The following is a 16809-nucleotide window of genomic DNA, read 5'->3' as shown; positions in this document are numbered from 1 at the left end:
ATATTAGATATTATTATGAAACATTTGTCAATTATTACTACAATTATTGCACTTTTTTCATTACATGTTGCCCCAAAAACAAATTAAAATGCAAATTGTATACAGTCAGTGTACAGATACATTGTACATAATGGGATAACCAGTTTATGGCCATTTTACTCTCATGTTGCATAAAATTTTTTTATCTTTCATAAAATAGTTGAGAATGATTTTTATACAAAGGTTGGTGTAAAAAAATGAATATGGGATAAATAAAAAAAACCGTTTTGAATGTCTTTTTGTTTATTATTTAAAAGTAGGAATTTTTAAAGAAAATTGTAAAAAAAAAAAAAAAAATGCTCTTAATAATGTAACGACATGGAAAAATATCAAATTCAGCTTTTTTTTATTACTCTTGTAGTCAGGAGGATACTACACACCCCTAGTTTGAACATTAGCATATATTTTTTCATTCCAGAGTTTGCTCTTTGAGATGGCTCTTTTAATAAAAAGTCGAGTACCTATTACCTGATGTGAATTAAAACCATAATGCTGTTGGTTGACACGTCATTTTTCACTTGTATAGTTTTTTGTGTTGAATTAATAGATGTAATCGAATATATTGTTTCTGTGGCTCAAAGCGCCCCTTGAGGAGGGAAGTGGATTGCCTCGTGTGGAGTTTTAGCCATGTGTTAACTGATCACTGCCTCTAGAGGGAGGAATTAAAACAAAGACGTGCTTGCAGAACGACAAAGCAGAAAGATGGATTGCATATTTTACATTGTTGAGTCCTTTCACAGCCAGTGCAAGGGAAATCCTCTTCCACCCTTCCCCTTTCCTCAAACTTCAGATCAGATCTCTGTCCAGTGAGGGAGCTGACATATGGGCTCTTTCATAAGCCATTTCCATGGGTTTATATTAATGATTAAATACCACAGTCATTAAGTGACGCTCCCACGTATTAGTTACTCACCATAATGTATGCTATTTATTGAATGAATAATGTTGTCCACCTCATAAATAAAAGTAGAACGAATGCCTGCTGTAATATAGTTTTACCTAAACTGTATCTTTCAATTAAATTCAACAATTTTCATAAGACTTAGAATCAGAATCAGAATCAGAAAGAGCTTTATTGCCAAGTATGTTTGCGCATACAAGGAATTTGTTTTAGTGACATAAACTTCCAGTACACAGAGACACCAACACACAGACAAAAAAAAAAAAAAAAAAAAAAAAAAAAGGTAGTCAAATAAATAAGTGTATAAACAATTGTGCTATAAATGATAATGGAATAGGATTGAAAAAGATGCAGGGATGTACTAGGATGGAGGGGTAACAAATAAATATAAGGATGTTGCACTTTGTTTGCATAAGCATAAGTGGGGAACATTTAACTGTTCATGAGGTAGATTGCCTGGGGGAAGAAACTGTTCTTGTGCCTTGCTGTTCTGGTATTTGCGGCTCTGAGACGCCGGCCAGATGGCAAAAGTTCAAAAATGGGGTGACTTGGATGTGAGGGATCCAGAGTGATTTTCTGAGCCCTTTTCCTCACTCTGGATGTATACAGTTCTTGAAGGGTGGGCAGGGGAGCACCAATAATCCTTTCAGCAGTCCGAACAGTTCTCTGTAGTCTTCTGATGTCTGATTTTGTTGCTGAGCCAAACCAGACAGTTATAGAAGTACACAGTACAGACTCAATGACGGCTGAGTAGAACTGTTTCAGCAGCTCCTGTGGCAAGTTAAACTTCCTCAGCTGGCGAAGGAAATACAACCTTTGTTGGGCCTTTTTTACAATGGAGTCAATGTGATTGTCCCACTTCAGGTCCTGAGAGATGGTGGTTCCCAGGAATCTGAATGACTCCACTGCAGTCACAGGGCTGTTCATGATAGTGAGTGGGGGGAGTGCAGGGGGGTTTCTCCTGAAGTCCACGATCATCTCCACTGTTTTGAGCGTGTTCAGCTCCAGGTTGTTAAGACTGCACCAGACAGCCAGCTGCTCAACCTCTTGTCTGTAAGCAGACTCATCACCGTCCTGGATGAGGCCGATGACTGTAGTGTCGTCTGCAAACTTCAGGAGCTTGACAGAGGGGTCTTTAGAGGTGCAGTCGTTGGTGTAAAGGGAGAAGAGCAGAGGGGAGAGAACACAGCCCTGAGGGGCACCAGTGTTGGTGGAGCAGCTGTTTGATGTGAATTTCCCCAGTCTCACTAACTGTTGCCTATCTGTCAGAAAGCTGGTGATCCACTGACAGATAGAGCTAGGAACAGAGAGCTGGGTCAGTTTGGTCTGAAGGGCTGTTGGGATGATGGTGTTGAAAGCCGAACTAAAGTCCACAAACAGGATCCTCACATAAGTCCCTGTTTTGTCCAGATGTTGCAGGATGAAGTGCAATCCTATGTTGATTGCATCATCCACGGACCTGTTTGCTCGGTAAGCAAACTGCAGGGGGTCCAGTAAGGGTCCAGTGATGTCCTTCAGATAACCCAGAACCAGTTTTTCAAACGACTTCATGACGACAGACGTTAGAGCCACAGGTCTGTAGTCGTTAAGTCCTGTTATCTTGGGTTTCTTTGGGATGGGGATGATGGTGGAGCGTTTGAAGCAGGAAGGTACTTCACACAACTCCAGGGATCTGGAGTGTACTGTACTTATGTGTGTGTACTGTATGTGTGTAAAGAAATGACACTTCAATATATTACAATTAAATCCTCATTTAATTATGACAAAATATATATCGTTGGAAATGTCTAAGACTCCTAAATGGATATTTTAGATCTGTTTGTTGTTTTAAAAATATGTAGGAACAGTACTAGATTATTTATTACAAGAGTGCTCCTCAAAACATATACTATCATAACGGGAGTTTTGACTTTTGTCATCTTTTTCGTTTCCTTTTTGAGTAATCATCATGGATTATATATCATTCGAAAGCGTAAAACCTCTTTATCATCCTGTGAAAACCATTTTGAAATTGGATATAGCGTTACCATGTCATATTACAAAATGCATTACATCTTTTAGAATCAAAACTTTTTATAATCTTGACAAAATACATATCGTTGGAAAGGTCTGAGTCTTAAGATTCCATATTTTGTCATAAATGTAATACTGAGAGATAAATGTAAACATTTGTGACTGAAAAATGCTTTTTTTATATCAACTTCAAATTTGGAGCACAACTTATTTAGACATATGGCTTTAATTTTATACCAATTTTGGAATTAAAAAACATTTTGTAGAATATTTATTTTATATGAAATAAAAAAATAAAGAAATACATTAGGCAAACATTTTCTTTACAGTAAATCTAAATACTTTTGCAATAATCTGCAGATTGTTAACCTTAGGTCTGCATTCAAAAGCGTTCATGAATTATAACAATTTAAGTTTAAAAAGTGCACTTTCACGTCTATGTTGGGGTTAGAGGAAAAACGCGCCTGTTTTGTTACTTCTGTGGCGAAGTTTGCGCTCATGAATATTAATTAGTTCAAGCTGACGTTTGCTCTTCGTGCGTCCAGTCACATATCCTACTTAATATTCATGAGCTATAGATATGCCATAGTAGGATTTGACTTCCGGCTAGAGCGCTTAACTTTTCAAACGGGACCCAAACACACGCTCACAGGGACGGGACACTCAACGAAAAGCTTTCAGCAGACTATTTCGTTATTTCTATGTCGGCTTAATCATTCGTCGGACATGTCTAATTAAAGAGGTCTTCTTCAAACCGGACAGGATAACAAATCGGCATTACTTAATGGCGATGTGGATAATGTTCTTCTCTTAAACGTCGCAATGGTTTATATTCTTGAAGGCGATCAAAGGACTGAGATGATAGGCAGCACGACTGATGATGTTTAGAAGTGACACTTTCACGCGCAACATGTGTGGTTACTCTGACAGCACACAGAGCGCGCAGACTGGGAAATAGCTATTAAAAACCTGACATTTGCACTAATACATTCTATTCTTGAACATGTTAAAATGATCTCGGAGGAAAGAAGCAATCACATCCCTAAACAAGCTCTGGGTTTTCCAGTTGGGTTATTGATCCGCTCGCCCAAAAGACGCCTGGCAATGCTAAGCAGAAAGACCAGCAATGGATCTCTACAGTGAGTTATTCATACACGTATGCATGCTATTTAATCACTCCTCGCATCAGATAGCGAAATAACAAATCAAGTCATTTTGTATTTTAAACAGAAGCAAAACATTTCTCAGACGGACAGTTAGAATTGAATTATAATGCACTGCCTCAGGTCATTTGATGAAATAATGAAAATGAAATCCATAGTGTAAAAAAAATAATCCTCTCTAACTTCTCCGATAATAGAATTGCATCTTGGCAAGTTTGAAGGGAGTAGACCAAGGCAACTAACTTTTCTTCTTCATCATTCAGTAATAACCCCAATAGTGCTACACATACCCTGGCCATCAAGTATAAGTAGCATGCATAGGTTATGTAAAAGCATAATATTAAATTATTTATATGAAAACACTGATATATAATTGCAATTATCAGAATAGCACATTGGTCCATGGTACATGAAAAAAACACTGAATGTCACATTAAAGTATGTCTCGGAGTGTAATTGTAATTAAAATTATATTTCATCTGATTTTCCTCTTAATTGTATGTTTATACTTAATGTATTAATACATATTAATATCTCTGTATGGTTTTGTCTTTATTCCTTTGTCTGTCAGGAATGATAAAAGCGAAAGTCTAAATTGTACCTGTGTTATAATTATTTGAAAATACGTGAATTAGCTGATGAGTTAAAAACCTTCTCATTGATGCTTTAATTAAATAAAATTCCTAACATATTTTGAAAGTCAAGCATTTAAAAAAAAACATCTGACAGTCAAGTTAGCTTCTAAACAACAACCTTAAGTTATAGAAAAAGATGCAAGTTTAAAATGACACGTTAAAACTCAATTATTGACAGTATATGAACAGATTAGTCAAACCAGTATACAAGGTGAATCAATCACAGTTGTTCTTCTCAGACAGAGACGGGTTTGTATTTGATCCGCAGACTGTTACACTCATTCTGTCACTGTTGTGTCTAAAGCAGACTGTGTGCAGATGTGAACAGCAGTGGCAAGCTTTTAAAGTCATCTCAACCTTGTGTCTCTGAGGTCCAGCACCTCTGATAGCACGGCTCAGTCTGTGGAGAGCACTGGAGTCCGGCAGCCGGCCAAGAGCAAGATACGCCGACACAACAACAGGCTGTCCACGGTGTTCAATCGAAGCCCTGTTCTGCGAAACCGAAGGCCAGGTCAGGACAGCAGAACCCTAGACCCGCAAGCAGCGGACGACCCCGCAGAGCTGTCCTGTCACAGGACTATCCCAGGGATCCTCAAGATATTTGGCAGCGACATCTGCCAAGGAGCCAACTACAAGAGCGTGCTGGCCACCAGCCAGTCCAGTGCCAAAGAGCTGGTCAAAGAGGCTCTGGAGAGGTGAGGGAAGCGCTCTTGCCAGATTCAGATCGAAGGGTCAGATGAGAGTGCGTCCATGATTGGACTAGGGATGGTCAACTAGGGATCAGAACTCCAAAAACCGAAATGAAAGTTTTCATTTTAGCTAAAAAACCGTAAATACATTTAGGTCATTGGGAGACTTTTGGTCACACTGCTGACATGTTTACCTGTTGTAGTTTATCCACATTGTGTGCACATAGAAAACACAGTCAAAACACATCATCAAAGTGCTAAGGGCCAGTCACAACAAAGAACAATAACAAAGTTTCAATAATCATTCTTATTCTGTTCTAATGGTGAAGTCTACACAAAGCTACAGTGATAGTGACACAGAGAAACCTTACAATTTGAATGAATTTAGTTTTTTATTTTTTCATCTGATGAACAAAAAACATTTTCAGCCAATCAGAATACACCAGACTTTAGAAAGTTAATAATCATCTGTTGGCGTGGATGCCATTATAGATAACTTTATACTCATTGTTCTTGATGGGAATGGGCCTTGATTGTTTTGGTCAATGACTTTGGCCCTGCAAATCTATTTCGCACACAAAAGCTTTTTTTATGTTAATAGTTATTAAGTTATTAAGACCAGAAATGCATTTAATATGCCAAGTCACTGGTCGCTTCTATTGTATACTCGTTATTAGTCTTGCCAGTGAGGTCAATGGAGCTGTTCTCTTGCCTCACAGGTATTGCTTGGAAAAGGAAGACTCCAGTGCATATGTGCTCTGTGATGTGATTGGCCGAACTGGGTCGGACCACGAATGGAAGACGGAGTGCTGTCGGGTTGTCGGTGACCATGAGAAGCCCCTCATGTTGCAGTCGCTCTGGAAACCCAAGGAGGGATTCTCCAGGCGTTTCGAGATCCAGAAAAGAGAAAACGTGGAGGCGCTAAGTGCCAAGAATACAGACACCGTCACTGCAGGTATTACAGCGAATTATTGTATGAATGGTACCAGTCGTTTAAGACCTGTTCACACCAAGGATGATAACTATAGCAGTAACTATAAAGTTTGAGTAATCATTCTAATTCTGTGAGAATTGGGAAGTTCAACCCACAGCTGTTAATGGTAAAAAGCCACATGATATTTTTGAATCACATTGTACATTGTACATTGACAGCCATTCAGAATCCTTTAAAGAATTTGAACTCTCTTTTTGTGTCAGGAGACAAATCTGGATGTGCTTGTTATAAACCGAATGTTTTCATGTGTTGGCGTTGACACTAATTTAGTTATCGTTCTTGGTGTGAACGGTCTTTAGAGATGTTTTGACTGGTTGACCTTTGATCTATGTTCCAGTTGACACAATTAAGGAATGTTTTAACAGTGTGAGGTAGGTACCTCACGGCTTATCCCAACAAAAGCCTGTCAGCAAGAAGCTTAGTGAAATTGCTCTGTTATTGGGAGAGTCCTATCAGCTCTCACACTGAGCTTTCCAACCTCGTTTCAGCCGCCAACATCGTAATGACCGCTTGTTTTTCCTTCTGAGCGTGTTTCCTGCACTCTTGAGGGTGTTTTTTCTTTGGCATGGTGTTGTGGTGTTCCACAGGGTTCCCTTTGAGAATCGGTGACTGGGGAAGCTCGGCCCCAATCGCTGTGTTCTGGCAGAACAATGTAGAAGACCGCCCACTTCCACCGCTGATAACGCCCAGAGAGTCACTGGGTGTGAACCTGAGCTCTGAGAACATTTCAGTCCAGTTCTGTTTATGTTACGTCACCAGTGGTGGAGAAAGTAACTTTTAAAAGTACTGCATTAATATATTGCATTACTCCCTAATTGTGTTACTTAGTTGTTATGGAAAGTAATTTATTGCGTTACTTTTGCGTTACTTTTTCTCATTTGGGCTGGGCTTGCTTGTTTGTTTTTAATCTAAAAAAGTTCTATTTTTTGCAAATGCAAAAGCCCTTTCACACCAAAATTGCTTATTATTATGGTTAAATTGGATCATTCAAGCTTAGTAGCATTGGTTAATAAAATGGGATTTAATGCATAAAGGATATTTGTGCTATTTAACATATTTAATTATTGCAGGTTTCCATAATATTCTGAGTTTGCTTTTCACTGTTAATAATGATTTTGAGGAATATGAATCTGTTTTTGTGTAAGTGAGATATGAGTTAAAATAGAGCTGTCAGTCAATAAGAGGGAAAGCAGAGTAGCTAGTGTTACTTATCTGAAAAAGTAAGGTCACTCTCCTATAGCAGATTATCTTAACAAAATATGGCAGATTTACAGCTATACCTATAAGAACATATGAAAGCATACTATTAATTGTATTTTATTTAATAATTTTAAGCAGTTATGACTTTATGCTGCTTTTTGTTGCTCATGCAGTAAAAAGTCTGAGAAATGAATACTCTAACGTCCTCTTAAAGGGGTCATATGATGTTGCTAAAAACAACATTATTTTGTGTAATGGAATGTGTTTAGGTGGTTTAAAAAACATGATTTTCCACATACTGTACATTAATGTTACTCCTCTATGCCTCGCCTTTCTGAAACGCAAACATTCTGTAAAGCACGGTGTGCTCTGATTGGCCAGCAATCCAGAGCATTGTGATTGGCCGAATTCCGCAATCGTGTGGCGGAAATGTTACACCCCTCAACAGGTTCAGAAAACTTTCCTCCGTAAAATGCGCTGCACTCTTAATATTTGGGTTGTACTGTTCTGCAACTTAACCACTGATTTCTAGTTGTGTCCTCTTTTGGAAGAAAAAACAAAGTAGTTTGGCTTTTGCAACGAAACACAGTATCTCCACGACACGGGGGCGGCAAAAATACAACAGCAAGAATAAAAGTTACACCTTCTTTCTTTGCGTATACATTTGGGCGGTGTTATGCAAATTGTCCCACACAGTGACGTAGACGTGTGGGGGCTTGTTTAAGTGAGGCGTTTTGGGGGGGCGTAACAAACAGTTTTTAACCCTCCAAAGACAAAGGAAAACATGAAATCGCATCATATGACCCTTTTAAGTAAATGTTGTCTATAAACATTTAATATGTAAAATAATGTATCACCACAGGCCTCAATGCTCAAGCCCGAAAGCTGCAGCACGCCCGTTCGCGGGTCACCTCCCTGTTTGTGGATAGGACGAATGAAGGGCTGGATGCTCTGGGAATCTGGAGGAGCTTAAGTGACATGGACGTCTCAACCATGGGAAAAGAAGCCAGTGAGACCCATAATGCACCTCTACAGGAGGATCCTGAGGCAGAGACTGATAAAGAAGATCACTGCCTCAACGCAGAGAAAGAGGAGACGGAAAGCAGCGATGACAACAACACACAGTACTCCATCCACCTGCCCTTTGATTTCCCATATTTCCTTCTGCTGCAAGGATTCAACCACAGACAGGTAGGACATTGGCTGTTTTGACTATGGAGGTACATCAGTGATTTATCTGATCATGTGGCTTTTTGAGGAGAGCTTTTGAAGACATATTCAGTAGTTTGTTGCTATTTTAAAAAGATTTTACATTTTAAGATATAAAGTGTGTTTTTGTTAAAAATTCAACTAGATGGTGTACACTTCATGAGATGACGACTACGTAAGAGTTGTATTTGGTGCAGGTCGCTCCCTCAGTGTGTTTAGCCATGTTGAATTGATGTGACTGATGGTGTTTCACTAAACATCCTCACAAAGAAGCAGAAAAAGACAGAAAAAAGGGCAAAGGAAAAAAATGTAAACATACCATTAGGGAATTTGTGATATTAGTACTTAAATACACAAAGAACATTGATGCTAATGCTAGGAAAATAACTACTGAATGCCCTTTTGAAGTGGATGAAAAAACTCTCACTTACCTTAAAAGAAGGGCCATATATAAACCTTGTATTAATAGGTCAGTTTAACTCATTTCAAGTTTTTAATGGTTGGAAATACTCATTAACACATGATGTTTTTGAAATTTTGTGTCTTTTTCTAATTTAAGGTCATGAAATTGCCTGCAGAGTGGTGAAACTTTAATATATTGTGGAATTTGGGTGCAAAATGCAGGCTATATTATTATGTCTTGCCAATTCAACCCATATATTTCATTGTTAAAAGAAGCTGAATATATATGTATTTTTGTTTGAGGGTATTTATCTTTTAATTTATGCTGTCATCTGAAGAAACTTACATTGCATTGAAGGCTTACAATTTGATCAGGTTTTTGCACACCCCATTGAACAAGCTGCGTGTTATTTCAAGCTTTTTTGTTCTTTTAGCATTGATATCTTACTAGCATCAATCTGAGATGCTAAATATGTATCATATAATGGTCGAAAATTGCAATATTTGTCCAAATAACAAACTCAAATGCTCAAATGTCCGCGACCCTAGTTAAAGACGCTTTCCTAAACCTCACACAAGTCATTGGCGCATTCATCCCATGTTATTGACAGTGCAGTCAAGGCTCGACTTAAACAGTTTAATCTGGCGAGGAATATCCTAGCTGCTAGCCACTCACTGTTCTAGAGAGTTATTTTCAGGTATGTGTGAGTTTATGCATGTACACACTACACTGGAAAACCATAACTATCCAACGTAACCACAGAAAAGAAAAAAAGCCATAGACAGGAAACTCCATTCACAAGCCATTTTTTTTGATTGTGGTATATTTAGAGTTGAAACTGAACATTCAATGAGAATCTTATCTGAAGACAATCATTTCATTCTGCTAAAAGCACATGCATGAGAGACAGCGATACATGGGTTTGTGTTTCTAGCAGTAATTATATGTGTATTGTCTCAGTGTTTACACGTGCAACACTGCACTTTACTGTAGGTAATAATCAGCATTGTTTACTAAGCCTGCGGTGAGCCATGGCACTGACACGTCTCATTCTACCTCGCACTGCTGTTTCTCTTGCTTTTGTCTTTAGTCCCTTAAGCCTCTACGTTTCCGTTTTTAGCTGGAAAAATAGTTTTCCTCTTGCACAATTTCTACACCAGATTTCTCCCATCCAGTTATAATCAACAAAGCTGCTTATACTGGAAACTCTGAAATTGAGGAAATCTAGTAATTAAATCAAAATAGACATAAATTTAGTCTCATATGGGTTTGTTTTTCCCCACACAATTGACATGAAAATCTACTGACTGCATGTATCTGAATTCGGGGAAATATTGATCATGTGTTTTTGATATCAGTGGTCCAACAGCTAAACTGATGAATTATTTTAATTAGTAATACAGGATAATTCATGATTTTAACTAGTTATACAGGATAATTCATGATTTTAATTAGTAATACAGGATAATTAATGACAGACTCTTGACATTTACATTGTACCTGGTCTTGAAAGTGGGCTTAAATCTTAGCTGCTTATAAAAGCAATGATGGGGTCCTCAGTCCATTTCACGTCAAGCAAAAGAGTTTTAGAAAGGGGTGAATGAGAGTGAGTTTATGGTGTGTAAAGTGCTCGGGAGATTATGTTCGGTTAAAGGACTTAGAAACAGCTTTATGTCAGTCACTTATAGTGCTAAGAGCTGCTTCTTCAGAGCAGCAGAATCATGTGGTTTAGCGGCTCAAAGTGGATCAATCGATTAACAGTGCAGTGTTTTGACACCTCCGTTTAAGCAGATGAAGAATTTAGACAAGGGCATCCTTGTATTTTACTTCCTGCTCCTGTTACAATCAGTTGTCAGCACACTGGGATTACATAAAACATTGATTCTTGAGACACAAAACAATGCATGTGTCCCACACCTTTAACTGACATTAGTTTAAAATATAACAGCATTTACTCTTTAAAATTCCACACACACACACACACACACACACACACACACACACACACACACACACACAAAGAAATCCCACTAAAATACTAAATATGGATTAACATATTTGAATTAGAAATATTTATCTTTAAAAAGTAACATGGTGCAGAAGAGGTTGTCTTAAAAAAAATTGTAAGGTTTCATTAATGTACCTCAAATATATGCTTTTTATCAGAACTATAAATATTTATAAAAATAAATTCTATATTATATGGAATTTATAATATGAAACTTTTGTCATGAAAGTCCTTTTTAGTGCTATTTCAGCCACATTTATTCTGATAAATGTTATAGTTTATACTGTATATATATATGTATACATTTTAGGTAATCACATTGTAAAGGAAATGTATATTTTATATTATTATATTGTTAACACCTTAAAGGGGGGGTGAAATGCTCGTTTTCACTCAATATCCTGTTAATCTTGAGTACCTATAGAGTAGTACTGCATCCTTCATAACTCCAAAAAGTCTTTAGTTTTTTATAAGAGAAAGTAATTTATAAGAGAAAGATAGTCTGTACCGTTTTTTCCCGGAAAAACACGAGTGCCTGGAGGCGTGGCGTGTGGGCGGAGCTAAAGAATCACGAGCACCAGTAGGCTTTTGAGTTGAGAGCGTTTGGAAGCTGTGACATTACCGTGAGGGAAAAAACATCCAAAACAAACCATTGCTAACAGTCAGATTCAGCCGTATATTTATGATCCAGAATCAGATCCAGAGGCTGAAATTTAACAAGAGCAGCATCAGCAAAGGCTTCTCTATGTGGTATGTACTGAAACTGTATATATTTGCTTAGCGGTTTTGGAAAATGACTAAGTTCCACTTTGTCGTCTTTTTTTTTTTTTTTTTAGCTGTACATGTGGAAAGTGCAGTTTGATGACAACATCGCATGTTGTTTACTTGATGTGCTTACACGCCGATAGCTAAGTTAACAATACAGAGATATTTTAAGCAGTTTTACTCACCGCCTGCGGTTCCAACACACGATCGTGACCCTTTTTCGTTGGGATTGCATTATCCTTAAGAAATAAACGATGTGCAAATCCGGTGTCAAACTGGGCTTTGTTTGTAAAACAAGCATCTTCGAAACGCAGGGAACAAACACAAACACTTGCACAACTCTGTTGATGCTCTGTAAAAATAAACTCCATCCACTGGTCCCTTAATGCTGTTTCTCTTTTGGTAATCTGTGCAGGGTTGTCTTGCCCTGGCAACCAAAAACACACTTCTTTTGTGACAATTCGGTCTCTCGCTCTGATCAGTGAAGTCTGTTGTGCTCTCAGTGCTCTGCTATACGGGAGCGCGCACTCTTCCGGCAGAAGTGCCTCAGGACCCATATAAGGAAATTCCGCTCCATCTAACGTCACACAGAGCTATACTCGAAAAAAAACTTTCCGAAACTTGTGACAATCCGGAAGGAGTATTTTCTTCAAACGTACAACTTAATTTTTGAAACTTTGTCCATGTTTAGCATGGGAATCCAACTCTTTAACAGTGTAAAAAACTATGCATGAAATAGCATGAAATAGCATTAAAATAGTATGCATGAAATAGCATTTCACCACCCCCCCCCCCCCCCCGTTTAAGAACAGTACTCACAAATAGTTCATAACTAAATGCTAATACTAGAGTTTTCAATATTGTAATGAATATTTAACTTAACAGTGCATAACATTGTTGTATCAAGACCATGTTGACACATATTAAGTGTTAGCCAAAGAAAAACTTTTTTTTGAGAAAATGAAAAATGCAGGAAGTGTCACCAAAACAAAAGGCACATACGTGTTTTACAGATTTATCCCAAAATCTCTAATCCTTGGTTTATATATAATTTTCCCCAGACTGTTTGTCCAACTACTTAACAATGAGTGAATTCACTTTAAGTTTTATTTAAAATTCTACTGGCCAACACTTACGTTTCGGTTAATAAAATCTCCTGTTTTTGCTGTTGGTCTCTTCTCAGGACTTTCTGGTCTACCTGATGAGTGGGAACAGTTGTATATTTGGCTCCTCCTTTGGTAAGAATGATGAGCCCCTTAAAGTGGACGTCCTACTCTTTGCTCCTGACATCCTAGCTCAGCACTGCTGCGTACAGCGCCTTGATGCCACCAGTGACCAAACCAAGGGAAGTAGCAAGATGCTAACCACGCTCAGACCCCTCCACAGCGCACATGTTACGCACAACGGCGTCCCCCTTGATGACGAGGTTGAGTTGTGTCCAGGGGACCTGGTGGGGCTCGGTCAGCACTATCTATTTATGTTTAAGGACCCTACAGCCTCAGGAGCCTTTCAGACCCCATCCTGGATGGCCACACTGTGTCCTCCTGCCACAGCATCACCCTGTAATGAGTGTCGAACATCCGTCAGAAGGAGGAAGACTCAAAAAATGGCCGCCCGCTGGAGGGACTTGGACGGAAGGGTGGTGTCGCTGTCCTATCAGGTGCAGCACGAAGATCAGGTCTTGGAGAAGATTCTCAGTATGGTGGACCCAGAAGAGGAAGAACCTAAACTTACTCCAGCTTTTCTGCTCTGTCTGTGCATTCAGCACTCCGCCACCAACTTTGAGTTGGTTCACCTCCGGAAATTGCTGCTCTCTATTGCTAATCAGATCCAGCTCACCATGTGGGTGAGTGGGAGATTATAGAGTACAAATAGCAGCCAACAATACCATTAACAAGAAAAGCACAATGCTATATTATAAGAAAGTTCCTTGGAGTATACCATGGTACCATTATATATAGCATATATCATTAATATAGTAGTCATGTAGTACTATGATGTTTAAAAGTCTATGATGTCTATATGATGCTATTTAAAGGACAAGAACATGTCCTGTTTTACACTCCTTTTGATAGCTGGAATAGGTCATTGTTGTCATCAGAGATTAAAGGTTGTGGCACATTTAAACAGATTTGTTCTTCATAGATCTTTTTTTTTCTCCACTTCAGGAAAGAACAAAAGAACTCGCAGCTCTGCAGCCAGACATGTGAGAGAGCTTATATATTTCTGCAAACATTCTTCTTTCACACGCCTCTCTGAAATAAGCGCAGGGGACTTAAAGAATGGCAGTAACTAGCTCATTATCACTCATGGTGCTGTGTGTGTTCAATTCACTTTTGTTTTCTCTTTGGCGCCCAATCATGACCCGAGATGGGGCCACTTTGAGCATGTCATTAACTGTTGAAGTGTCCAGTAATAAATCTGTCTGCAGACAGACAGCAGTGTTAAAGTGGTTCAGGCTCTGATTGTTTCATGTTTAAATTGTAGATTTGGCTAGCTGAGAGCTGGCCTTTTCTTTCACTTTTTTTCACTTAGTTCGGATCCTGATTTTTTATCTTTTTCTCCACATTGTAGTGAGGTATAGAGATTAGTGGTTAGAATGGAAGTAGTAAAGGGGGTGGGGGGAGTATCCTCAACATCTTGGATTATGGCTTGCTTGCTTTTTTTGGAGGCTATTCAAAGTATAGAAGCAAAAAAATAGAAAGGTTTTGTAAGCGTTTGGCTATAGGGGTTTGTGAAGCCAGTCAAACCATTGCACCAAGCTAAATTATCTTTTCTTTGTTTGATTTAGCTAGTTGTTAGGATGGTTGGTTGGTTGGTTGGACTTTTAGATAGATGTTTGGTTCATTGGATGGTTGGATGGACAGTTGGACAGACAAAAATGGTGAGATGATGTTAGTCACTTGTTGGTGGGACAGACACATTAATGGATGGATGGTTGGCTGGTCAGACATATACATAAATGGTTAGATGGATGGTTGGTGATTGGTTTGTTGGTTTTTCAGACATAGAGACTAACTGAATGGTTGATAGATGAATGGTTAAACAGTAATCAGTGCAGCTGGGTGATTTATTGGATAGAGCCAAATAAATAGGTTTATATAGACGGGCAAATGGTTGGTTGGTTGGTTAGTTGGTTCGAGGGACATAATTTTTGATGGATAGATGGATAGATGGTTGGTTAGAAAGAAAGATATGTCATTTTTTGGACAAATTATTTATTAAATGGATAGAGAGATGGATGGTTGGTTGGTTGGTTGGTTGTATGGATATATATTTAGACTTAAAGACTAAAGGTAGATCGGCGGTTTGTTAAACAAATGGAGAAATATGTGGATTGTTTACAGATAGGTTTTTAGATTATAGATAGATGGATTAGTTTGTTGGATGAATGTATAAATTGGATGGATCTTGGTTAGTCAGATCAAGGGCTGATTATTTAGTTCAATGGTATTTTTTTATTTTTATTTTTGGTTAGACGGATAAATTAATAGATGGATTTTTGGATCAGATACATAAATGGCTATATGAAGAAATGGTGATTGGTTTGTTGGTTAGACAGACAGACATGTAGACAGACAGGATGATGGATGGATGGCTAGTTAGATAGATGATTGGTTAGTTGGTTGGGTGGATAGAAATGTTGATGGATAGATATCTGGATAGATTGTTGATTAGATATAAAGATGGTTACTTGGTTGGTTTGCTAGACATATAATAAAATGTTACAGAGGTAAATTGTTGGTTGATTGGTTATTTCTGCAGACTTAGACTGGCAGGCAAAATGTAGTATGGTTAATTAGACAAATGGATAGATGTATGGTTGGACAAGCTTATAGACAGGTGTTCATAGACAGGTGTCTGGTTGGTTGGATGTACAGATATTTTTTATATATAGATGGTTGGTTGGTTACTCAGACAAATCAAGGAATGAATGTTTAGGTCAATGGTTGATTGGTTAGACAGGTCAATGAATGGTAGTTTAGAGATAAGGAAAGTTGGTTAGTTAGATGGATGGTTGTTTGTTTGTTTGTTTGAACAAATATATATATAGCTGGACAGATGGTTACTTGGTTTGGAGAATCAGTGGTTGGTAGGTATGATGAAAAATAGATAATTGGTTTGTTGGATAGGCAGACAGAGTGATGGATGGATGGATGGATGTATAAATAAACTTACACAAGTCTATATTTTGATAACATGAACATTGTGCTCTCTATGCTGCAGAAGCACCAGTGATATGTCGGCAGAGCAGCATGTATTGAACATCCACGATCTGATCTCAGGCCTGCAGCCGCTGGTGCTGTGGATGTCCAACTCCATTGAGCTGCTGCACTTCATCCATCACGATGTCCCCCTTCTCCTAATGTGGAGACAGCAGGACAGTCAGGAAATGGACAAAGGTATCAGCCTTCCCTCTGTGTTGTCCTAAATTACACTAAATATGTGTTAGATCACTGTGACACATGGCCTCTTTGGTTCATTGCTTTAGTTATTTGTTTATTTCAGCTTTTGGTTTCAGAACAAAAGAATGCTGGTATGTGAGCTCTTCCTAGAATGAACAATAATATCACGTCTTCATCTGCTCAGAATCAATGCATTGTCAGATCCAGTCCACATGTGCTGCCAGCGAGGAGGCCATGACAGTACTAGAGGAAGTCATCATGTTCACCTTCCAGCAGTGTGTCTACTATCTCACTAAAGTAAGCACATTACAGACCATTATGTTAATTTCTTGATAAACTTATTTAAATATTTTGTGTGAAAACGTAATATATTAAGTATAATCT

The 16809-nt window shown here is 38.3% G+C and overlaps 1 protein-coding gene across 3 annotated transcripts in view; it reads left to right on the top strand.

The window, feature by feature from the left end:
* The first annotated feature begins 3295 nt into the window (after positions 1 to 3295).
* The window catches only part of LOC113053049 (ras-associating and dilute domain-containing protein-like), a 30033-nt gene continuing 16519 nt past the window's right edge, over positions 3296 to 16809 (top strand). Inside the window, exons 1-8 of one of the 3 annotated variants that reach the window (XM_026217696.1) lie at positions 3296 to 4092; positions 5123 to 5446; positions 6160 to 6395; positions 8497 to 8825; positions 13203 to 13865; positions 14188 to 14225; positions 16247 to 16422; positions 16610 to 16722. In XM_026217696.1, the coding sequence (XP_026073481.1) occupies positions 3965 to 4092; positions 5123 to 5446; positions 6160 to 6395; positions 8497 to 8825; positions 13203 to 13865; positions 14188 to 14225; positions 16247 to 16422; positions 16610 to 16722 (2007 nt within the window). In that variant the 5' untranslated portion in view covers positions 3296 to 3964. The remainder of the gene's footprint in view (positions 4093 to 5122; positions 5447 to 6159; positions 6396 to 8496; positions 8826 to 13202; positions 13866 to 14187; positions 14226 to 16246; positions 16423 to 16609; positions 16723 to 16809) is intronic. The other 2 variants (XM_026217675.1, XM_026217685.1) reach the window with 2 other exon arrangements.

This window comes from Carassius auratus, chromosome 3 (genome assembly GCF_003368295.1).
Source record: "Carassius auratus strain Wakin chromosome 3, ASM336829v1, whole genome shotgun sequence".
NCBI classification, from domain to species: domain Eukaryota; kingdom Metazoa; phylum Chordata; class Actinopteri; order Cypriniformes; family Cyprinidae; genus Carassius; species Carassius auratus.
The sequence above is the reverse complement of the archived record's forward strand: the minus strand, read 5'-3'. Positions and strand labels throughout refer to the sequence as shown.